Source organism: Buceros rhinoceros, unplaced genomic scaffold (assembly GCF_000710305.1).
Source record: "Buceros rhinoceros silvestris isolate BGI_N320 unplaced genomic scaffold, ASM71030v1 scaffold17827, whole genome shotgun sequence".
Taxonomy (NCBI): Eukaryota; Metazoa; Chordata; class Aves; order Bucerotiformes; family Bucerotidae; genus Buceros; species Buceros rhinoceros.
In genome coordinates, this window is record NW_010422955.1 from 8,364 (window position 1) to 19,178 (window position 10,815).

The 10,815-nt window shown below is 37.7% G+C and overlaps 1 protein-coding gene across 1 annotated transcript; it reads left to right on the forward strand.

Annotated features, from left to right (window-relative positions):
- Window positions 1–4,928: 4,928 nt before the first annotated feature.
- On the forward strand, window positions 4,929–10,292 carry LOC104497048 (regulating synaptic membrane exocytosis protein 2-like; the record flags this gene model as incomplete). The annotated part of the gene is made up of 5 exons (XM_010140260.1): window positions 4,929–5,160; window positions 6,446–6,558; window positions 7,166–7,267; window positions 8,191–8,330; window positions 8,756–10,292. Coding segments are annotated over 5 exons (806 nt in total), but the record flags the coding sequence as incomplete, so codon positions are not given.
- Window positions 10,293–10,815: the final 523 nt, after the last annotated feature.

The following is a 10,815-nucleotide window of genomic DNA, read 5'->3' on the forward strand; positions in this document are numbered from 1 at the left end:
TACTTCCGTACTTGGCCAGAGGAAAGAAGGAGGAGGAAACATAAAGGCATGATAAGAGTGAAGAAGTATTTCTTGACTCAACTAGTGAGGCCTGCCAAGAAATTTGAAAGAGCATAAACTGAGGCTGTTAGTTCAGACTCTCAAACCTGACAGCTCCCATACTGAAGAGCTTTCCTACTGAAGGCAGCCCCACTTTGGGGCTGTCAGGGTAGGCCATCCCCACCATAGTCAGAATTTCTCAGTGTTTTATGTTCAGATACTCATGGGAGCAGAAACTGGAACACGTGTCTTCCCTTCTTCCCTACAAGGGCAAAGTGAGGGAGAGTCCCTGCTCTGCAGATGTTCTTTGGGCTTCATAAATGCTTATGGCATGTGCTGAGTTTAAAAAACGTCAGACAGACTGTGACAGGACACTATAAGCTGATGGTTAGCACTGGCCTTTCGAGAATCTCACCAATTCTCTTCACTTTGAGACTTGGTGAGATGGGCTCAGAACTTCTCAAACTGAGGTGAGAAGGTTTCCCAAAGCCTGCTTTAATTAGTAGAACGTAGTCTGTGGCTGATGCTTGGGGTCTGTGCATGACACAAGGAAAGAAGTAACTCAGCTGTAGTTCTTAGCAGTGCTTCAACAAGAGCTGAATGCTTCATTCAGTGCAGCTGAAACGGGAGCTTATCCGGACACAGATTTGTGCAGCATCAAGGGAAGTTGAAACCTACCCCCTACGCTTTTCTTAGGTAGGATCAAATGTTCTTGGTCTGACTCATGATTTTATCTAACCTGTTCTTAACATGCAGAATTCTAGATACACAAACAGCTTCACTCTTGAAAAACGGTCACTTACAGACAGCTAAATCCTGATTTCAAATGAAAATATGATGCAGTTTTTATTCAGCCTTTTTAGTGAGGTGATGAGAGCAGAGTAGCACTTCAAGCACTTGAGTGTGTTTCTGAAGCCACAGCTGCCCCGTACGTAGTACAAGTCCTACGAAGAGATCGCGTACCACTTCGGGACTGTCATAGCCAGCCTGCCTTTGCCTATGCCAGTGATGTCCTCTCTCAGGGCTCTGTGCCTGGTGGACCTGTTGGAAGCTCTTGAGAGCAAGCTGAGGGCTCTCACTCTCCCCACTGGAGGCAGATTTCATCTGGCTAGATCCCAGATCACAGGAGGTAATCTGTTGCATTCTCTGCAGTTTCTGACTTGTCCTCGTTTGATATTGAAGATCATATCAGTAGTTTTGCACCCTTAATTAGCAAGTGATTTGCACTCAAAGTTGTGGGAACAAATAATGCCATGTGTAATTCAGAAAATGTGGTCTGCAGAGTCTATTTGCAATAACCATATTAGTTAAATTACCAGTGTGATTAATTGTAAGAATGAATGTGCTTTCATAAATGCCAAAGCAATTATTTCTGGTAATTTATTCCACTCCTTACAATATAGCTGCAAGAATCTGAACTAGTGTTTTTCAAATAATATATTCCATATTTTGTGATGGAGACTCGAGAGAAATTTATTCTTTCTTGGGCAGTTGGATTATACTGATTTGGAGAACATTTTCAGTGCTCTGTATTAGAGTTTATTAAATTGTCAGTAAAATGATTTTCATTGTAGGTGGTCAGCAGCATACTTAGCAACAAAGTACACTACCAGTCTCTCTTGTTTCCGCATCCTTTCATTTGGTAGGAATACAAGCAGCATGCATGGCATTAATTTATATGTATATATACTTTATGATTATAAAACCAGACCCTGCTTTTACAGTGGCACCAGTTACATGTTTGTTTCAGTGTTAATGTCAGATATATTCCCAATTTACTCACCTAGCTAGAGATTACCATCACCTCAACTGTGTTCATTCAACTGCATGTTCATTTGCACAGGTGTTTTTGGGAAATGATCTGTCTTGAAAGAAAAAGAACAACTTTAAAACATATTGTTGGTTTGCCTCTTTGGGGCTGTGTCCAGTACAGAACGCAGCCATACAAGCAGCTGAATTAGCACAACAGAGGATGTTTTAATTTCTGGGCAGGAATAAGGAAAACCAGTTTGGATTTACTGGAGTGGTAAGACCTTCAACCAAATCTTCTACCAACTGCAGCTTGGAATTATGGCACTGAAGGCTATTTCCTTGAATTGAATATTTACCTTGTATTTTTATACAAGGTATATACTTGCAACATTTTAAGTATTTAATGAAACACAAATTATGGATTATGCAAATACTGTCTTGCTTTTAAATTATTTGAGAAATTGTGGCATTATTTTTTTATTTATTACACTTTTCCAAGATTCATGTAACAGCTAGTATTGCAGGCAATCAAGTATAGGTATTTCTTATGTGTATTATTACATATTAGTTTAGCCAAGCTTAATCCAAAAGAATATTAATCTCTGAATTAGTGGCTCAGGAGTCATACCGGTGATCTGGGTTTTCATCTGTACTTCTATTGCAAATTGTCATTTTGCTGTTCAAATCTTCAATTCTTATTTCAAGAAGCATCAACATCATGGTTAGGAGCCATATTGCTGAAAGGTCAAATCTTTCTCTTTTGAGACCATTAGAGAGCTCTGCCTGTTTCTGTTGAAAACTGAAAAATAGTAATTCACATAAACTCCTTTAAACACTCCTTAAATTCAGTCTTAAGGTCAAAATAATTACTGTTTACTACCTGCATATTATACAAAAGTTGGATATACTATGTATGCCTAACTTCCATGCTGTATCTTCTCAGCTGTTGGCCTGTCTTAATGTGAAGCAGAAAAAAACCCTGCCTTACTAATTAATAAAAGTTATTATATACTCCTTTACATACCAGATATTTGAAGACATACTTATCCCAAACCCCCAAATCTTTGGAAGATATGATATGAAAAGATTGAAGAATCATACAAGATGGAGATGTTCAGTTAAATTTGCATGAGAGAATCCATGTTTGCAATAATGAACTGAGAATGGCCACCATTTGATGAGGCTGAATGAAAATTCATGCTTACTAATCAAAAAGACTCTTACACTGGAAGGGTAATACCCTGTAACAATACTTGGATGAAAAGAGCATGGGACTTGAGGAGTTGTTTGCCTTTCACATGTAACTATGATGCAGTGTACCTTTTTCTACAAAACTATAGCATAATTTTTTCCTGGCAGTTCTGTGGGACTATTGCTTTGATATGAGGGATTAGATTTTGGAACAACTCTGGACCGGTGTTGGAATTCAGCTGCCAGCTTTCATTACTTTAATATAAATAATAAAACCAGCAAAGTCTGTAATAGTACAACTCAATGGAAATTAAACTGTTGACTTGTGCCCTTCATTTTTTATGTGTCATGTTAGCCTTGTATCTTTTTTATTTGTATTTATTGCACCATATAGTGATGGGCATTTTCAGAAGTAGTTTTGATGTAGGAAGAAAATTATTTCACTCTGTTGGGTGCTAAATTCCTCTGAGTAGCTGAAGCTCTAGAGGAAATTATTGCTTCTACTATTTTTATATATTCATAAAAAGTTATGGTCTTAAGCAATATGATTTGAACCACTGATGGTTCAAATGACTCACTACTGCTAAATACTGCAAAGTTATTAATCTTTCTTGACAAGGGGCCGGTGGGTTTCAAGGCGTTTTGGGTGTCTGTTTCCCACTTCATTAGAATTGCCATGTACTTTATCTGACCTAATATCCATTCTGACTGGAGGGCCTGCAAGACTTCAACCCACACTGGGTTGTCACTCTAGGATAGAGTGACACTGAGTTTGGACATTGGAATTGATGTCCCTCTCCTATTCCCTGTCCGAGGGTGCAGGTCCTCTTACTCTAAGCCAGTCCCTTTGCTCACACGTTCTCCTCAGGGTGTGAGAGTCCTTATCCCCAGATAATCTCCTCCTTTGCTCATTTCCTAAGAGTAATAGGGCCTCACTGACCCCAGAGGCACAGCAGCAGTTCTGACTTCTACTGCATGATGAGCCAGAGGAGGTGTAAAAGGTAGCAGAGGGGGTGAGTCCCTAGATATCATAGGATATTGGATATTACTCTAAGCTCACTGTATCAGTATTTAAGAATTCTGGTATTGTTTGGTGCTCTGTACGTTTAGAGTTACTGCTTTTTTATAATATCAGCATATCACACATCATTGTGCAGAAGACGGGGGTGCAAAAGTCAGATAAATGAGACTGGAATACAGAATTCCTTACCCCATTGCAGAGAATAGGGGGTTTTTTGCTGGTGCTTTTAATATATCTTCCACCTGAGGTCTTGATCAAACTCTCCACACTAAAATGCTAGAGTATTAAGTTTTGAGTATTTTTACCCTTGTTTGATACTTAGCTATCTGTCACTTCACTGTTTTTATAACTAAAATGGAACTATGCAAGCAGATATAAAAATTGTTGCTCTTGGAGGTGGTAATAAGGTTTCATGTTGTGCATAAAAGTCAATACTGAAATTTTTTATATATGAAGTTAGAACAGCTAGTGAAATGAGAAGAGCATGAATAGAGAAGAAGGAATAGGAAAGGTTCTTGATTTATTGTTTACTATCCTCACTAATGGATATCTGTAACTTGATTTAGCAGATAATGACCAAATGTTTTGAAATCAAAGAATTCATCTGAATTAGAACATTCCTCATGCACTGCAGATTTTGACATAATGGTAACATTTTCATAGAATTCCTAAGAGATATGTATTAATGCAGAGAAAACATATTTTAAATGCACTAGAGTATGGGTAGTCTTAAGTCTGGTTACCTCTGTGGACAGACTTGTACTGTGGGCACGCTGTCTGCCCTTGGAAAGCAGGCAGTGACAAAACCAAGGTCCCGTAAAAGAGATTTATAATGCTGCTTGCTTATTATTAAAAAAACAGGTAATTTTTAAATGGAAGTTTTGGTACAGGCACGTTTCTGTCTTCAAGTGTTTCTGCCACACAGAGTGGTGGTGTGCTGCCGGCAGCAGTGTCCCGCAGGGTCACCCAGCTGCAGCAGCATGGTGCGATGGGGGCTTCACCTTTGTCTCCACAGAAGCAGGGGGCAAGAAGCTGCGGAGCACCGTTCAGAGGAGCACTGAGACAGGTCTGGCTGTGGAGATGAGGAACTGGATGACACGTCAGGCCAGCCGGGAGTCAACGGATGGGAGCATGAACAGCTACAGTTCTGAGGGAAAGTAAGCAGCAGTTATAACTGTGACGTTTCTCCATGAAACTGGTAGTTAGACGAAAGTGTGGTGAGCACAAAAGCTAGTGTCATTGATGGTCCAAGCCTAAGTCTTCCCCTGTGACCAAAAAAGTCTCACATTGTTGGTGCAGAAAGGATAAGGATCGTTTCTGTCATGCTGTGAGAAAGTCACCTGGTGGGTCAGAGCATCAGCATGCAGTGTGGCCGGAGGGGAAGCAGGTGCAGTGCACCAGGTAAAACATAGAAAAGGACCAATCATCTTCTGAAAACTCCTTGCATACATTTGTGCTTTGCAGTGCAAAGCTTTTCCAGAGCATTGCCAGGTGTCATTTGCTGAGCTGAATTGTTTTTCAAAGATTCAGCTAATTAATCCTGAATAAATGGTCTGGGCAGAAGTATGAGACTGTCATGTATCATGCTTTTCATAAAAGCACAAGTTAAAAACTTCTGAGTGGTATGTCCAAAGGCATTGCCCAGAAAATCTTACTGTGTGTAGATTTATTTGTGGTATTCATAGCTCTGGATGATACACATATACTGGACAATATATCTTACTCATCCAGGTTGGTGCACTATATGCATTTGAGGTGGACATTTGTTATAGTTGGTCATTACAAATCTCATTAGTTCTTGTTGCTTCTTAATGGGTCATAGATAATTTATGGCAAGAATTTGAATTTTAAATTACTTTAGTCATTTGCCACAGTGGATTTCTGTTCCATTATTGAATAGATGTCATTCTCAAAGGCTTTTTTAACAAAATGTTTCTACTGAGTGCCGATTTTGAAAGGTGATTTTAAAAATAGTGACCAGTATTCAGTCTAATTTAATAATTTTGCTGGATACATTTGAAATTCAGCCATTGAGTTCACATTGACTGAGAAATGTAAACAATTTTACCTTCTTGTAACTAAATTACTGGTAAGGGCATGTATTAGTATGTTACTGAACTAGTCTGATATGAATACTACAGTAATAAACAGTTGTGTTTATTTTATTGGGAAAAGAGAACATGATGGAAAAATACTACTATGGAAATTAGAGTTACTGAGGATTAGTGCTTCCTTCACCTGCTGGAGGCTGAATTGCTGCTTGTTGAAGACTCTGAACTTTTGAAAATTACAGTAACTGTTTTGTAATCTTGTCAGTGTACGTATATTCCTTATTGTGGTAGTACCAAAACCATAAACGCTAAATGCATAGTATCTGGAAAACAAAAAAGGGCAAATTCAAGTGTATTTATTTTGGGATTTTTTTTCAATATTATTTTTTAGTTTGATTTTCCCTGGTGTGAGGTTGGCCGCAGACAGCCAGTTCAGTGATTTCCTGGATGGACTCGGTCCTGCCCAGCTTGTAGGACGACAGACTCTAGCAACACCATCGATGGGTAAGCATTTATGTTCTGTAGATACAATATAATCTGCTTGGTTTGGTAATTAGAACATAGAAATTATTGAGATTCTGAGTCTTTAAATATGGATTTCCCATGTGGTGTTAACAACTCAGTTAAGATGAAAAGTATAACCTCAGCCAAAGTTGAACATAATTGTGGATGCTCTAGTTTAAAATAAGGTATGAAAAGATAACTTGTTAATATAAAAAGTCTGTAAGTACAAGTAATCTTTTCATACCTTATTTTAAACTAGAGGCATGGTGAAGAGATCTCAAGCAGTTTTACAGAGAGGCTGTTTACTAATTCCCTTGCTGCCTTCTTTTTATCTGAAATTCTTAAGACAAAAAAAAATAATTTGAAGTGATAGGGGCATGGCAAACTGAAGGCAAGATGTCATTGCAGGGATTTTAATTTGTTTACTAACTTAAATAGCAGTGAAGAGAATAAGTATTAGATTGTCTAGTAGTGTCAAAAAGCAGATCATACTTACTGGTGGAATGCAGCCGATACAAGTCATGTATTCATCCCAGAAATTCCCATAACTTTTCATATATCTAGGTATTTCTGAATTACAATGCCAGGATTTCTCTTTGCTGTCTAGGAGATATCCAGGTGGGAATGATGGACAAGAAAGGACAACTGGAAGTAGAAATAATCAGAGCCCGTGGCCTTGTTGTAAAACCAGGTTCAAAGACACTGCCAGGTAAGAAGGAACAATCTTAGCAACAAGAATAAAGTTCTGCCAAAAAAATTCAACAAAGCCCCAATTTCAGAGGCTTTTGTTCAATTTAAGTAAACTCTTAGCAGATTGACCTGTCAGTAGATTACAGTATTGTACACTGAAATGCATAATGTATTGAAGTGGTATACAAAAAAAGCAGCCCTACTTGAGGAGGAAAAGAATAAATCGGACTGGTGCCAGGTCTACCAAAAGACACAAAGGTATTTTGGTAATAGCAAATGAATCCTTGATTATGGGGTAGAAAGGAAAGTATATACTGAAGATGTGAGGTAGAAATCTTAGGGATGAAGAGGGAATCAACAAGAGGTGTGCAAATAGGTACCTATAAGAAAAGTAGACCAGTATTCAATACTTAATCCTTATTTTATAATCTGATGTCCTATAACACTATGTGAAAAGGAGAATATAATGATATTTTTAGCAAGCTCTTTTGCCAAAATAGAAATTGTGTCAGAGTCTTTTCTTCACTGATTTTCACCTTGTAGATAATTTTAACTTATTAACAATTTGGAGCATTGATCCAAATACCACCAAAGTCAATGCAAGTCATTCATTTACTTAACAGGCCTATTTTGCATAATGTACAGTATAGGCGTATTATATATATAGGAATATCTGATTTTTCCAGGTCAAAATATGAATTCTTTCACGGTGAAAGAAACATACAAAAAATGTAAAGAAAAAATTATACCAAGGAGAAAAGTAAACAAAATGTGTCAATGTTTTGCATGTGAATAAATGTTAATATGCTTGTGGATATTTGTTTGTGTAAGTTTTATGTCCAGCGAAATGCGGGTTTTATCATCTGGTGATAGAACAATGCATCTGTAATGCAAAAAATCTGGACTTCTTTACGTATTGTTCTTTATTTTCTTTCTTCTAAGCACCATATGTAAAGGTGTATCTATTAGAAAATGGAGTCTGCATAGCCAAAAAGAAAACAAAGGTAGCAAGAAAAACGCTGGAACCACTTTATCAGCAACTTCTATCATTTGAAGAAAGTCCCCAAGGAAAAGTTTTACAGGTAATTTGTGTTGATATTCTTCAGAATCTGAAAACGTCCCCTGTACAGTTTTCATATGAGTTTCAGTGCTTCCTTTCATGCTTCATTTGGGAAGTTTTGCTATTTCAAATACGTGTTGAACAGATAAATACTACTGCAAAAACTGTTGATGCAAGTATAAAGTGCTGAGCAAAAGTTACTTCTACTATACGTACAGGCTCCTCCTCTCACTGGGCTTTCTTTAGTGTAATGGATAACTGCTTGTTAGTGCCCAGGTCATTTCTGTCACTGCATCGTGATTAGTATACATGGAACTAAACTATGTCAGGTGAAATATTTCATGCCTTACTATAATTAAATAAGCAAATATGATTGATGAATAAGATTGAAGCTCTCACAATTTTTGCTGAATTTTTTCTGTTTTCTTGTGTTTCCTTTGCTAACAGATAATTGTCTGGGGAGACTACGGACGTATGGATCACAAATCCTTTATGGGAGTGGCACAGATACTTTTAGATGAACTGGACCTGTCCAACATGGTGATTGGGTGGTTCAAACTCTTCCCTCCTTCTTCCCTAGTAGACCCAACTTTAGCTCCTCTCACTAGAAGAGCTTCCCAATCATCTCTTGAAAGTTCAACAGGACCTTCGTATGCTCGCTCATAGCAGCTGTGAAACTGTTGTCATAGCAACCAGCGTTAAAAAAAAATTACAGGTCGCAAACCCTGGTAACACTGCATGCTTAATGTTGTGTCTTCTGAGCCTGTTTCTAGGGCTGCAACGCGATCCTGTGTTCTCAAGGAAGTTGCACACATTGTGCCCTACGGAAGGCCCTCAGGTGAAGGACTGAAGTAATGAAGAACTGATAGGTTTGGAGTTCAGGGACACTCAGTTTTGGTCCAATCTGAAGCCATGGACTAAACTAAAAGAATCTGTTTCATGCAACAAAAGTCCTTTTCAATAGCATATCTGTTTTGTTGCTCCCGTTTCTTTATTTATCTGCCCTCCCTCCTAAAGCTTGGTTATGCCACAGAAACGGAGTTACCCTCCCATGAAGCCATGTTTCAAGTCAGCGTATTACCGGTCACTGGAAGAAAAGAAGAACATGAGGATGCTGGAAAAGTCAACTGTCGTTTGAAACAGTTGCTTGAGATCGAAAACTCTTCACACTGAAAAGGTTCAAAACTTAAAGTGGCAGGCTTCGTACCTCCAGCTGTGAAGGAAATATACAGTGAAACCCCAGATTTGATGGACTCTGAAAAATCGAGTTCTGTGGATATACTGTACTGTATGAAATTAAAGAAACTTTTTTGCATGGACACAGATTTAGCTGAACACTTAAATTATTTTCTTGGGGCTGCAACTTGCAAAAAAAAAAGAATAAATCAGCCATTTTCAACAATTTTTATTATTTTTAAAAATAAATTTCACTAGTGCATGGTTTTAAAAGGAAGAGAATGCAACAGGGTGATACAAAGACACACCACGTTTATCATTCTTTAAACCAGTCATGGTCTGTATTTTTGCAGACGTATATTAAAAATAAAAAATAATTTCTAGCAAATATTTAAAATTCTGTTTATGTGACAAGAAATAAGTGTAATATATTAAATTTATTTAAATGTAAAAGGTACAAGCCTTGTAAAGTTCAACAAAATGTGCAAATTGTACACTTCTTTTACCTCCTTCTTTCTCTCTCTCTCCTCCCAGTCTCCCATCTTCCTTTTGCTCTTTCCCCCCTCTACCTCCCAGGATGATCATCATATTCTAAAGTGGCTACCTTTTGACTTACTACTCTCTTACTACTCTTATGCCCCATATTTGGTTCAGGGTTGCAGTTTGTTCTGCATTTCTGAATTATTTGAGAAAAATATTGTTTAAAAACTTCCTTTTTTTCAAGCATGTTGAAAAGGATTTTGCAACATGGCTTGGGAGTACATTAATGTAATTCAGCATGTATTTGATAAAGAAGATATTTGAACTTTTTGCAGTTTATTGTACAGTGCATGGTAACTTATTTTCATTTTTTCTCACCTTCAAATTGAATTCTACAGCAAAATACTGGAATTGCGTGGCCAATGTAAGATGTCTTCAATGAGTTTGTTTTCAGCACCAGCATCTTTCATTCAAAGGTTGAACTATCATTTCTTGAAGGTTTCCAGAAAGGGTACCTAGCTGATTTTTAGGAGATAAATTTAAACTCTTTTTTTTTTATTTGCACTAAACCAAATTGCTTGCTACATTTTTGAGATTACAAAAGCAACAAAGGTTATTAATTTGTTCATTTCTTCTGCTGTAATGTTCAGTTTTTCATAAACTACATTTCTGTTGCAAAGGACATAATTAGGTAATACCGGTCTGGAAAATAATCAGTCTTTGGTTTGTAAAATAGCCTTAAAGAAAGCTTATCAGTACCACTCCGACAGCCATCTGACAGTGTTACCAGAACGCTCGCTGCAGTCAGTGGATCAACCTGATTTTCAGAGCAGACACTAACTACTGTTGGG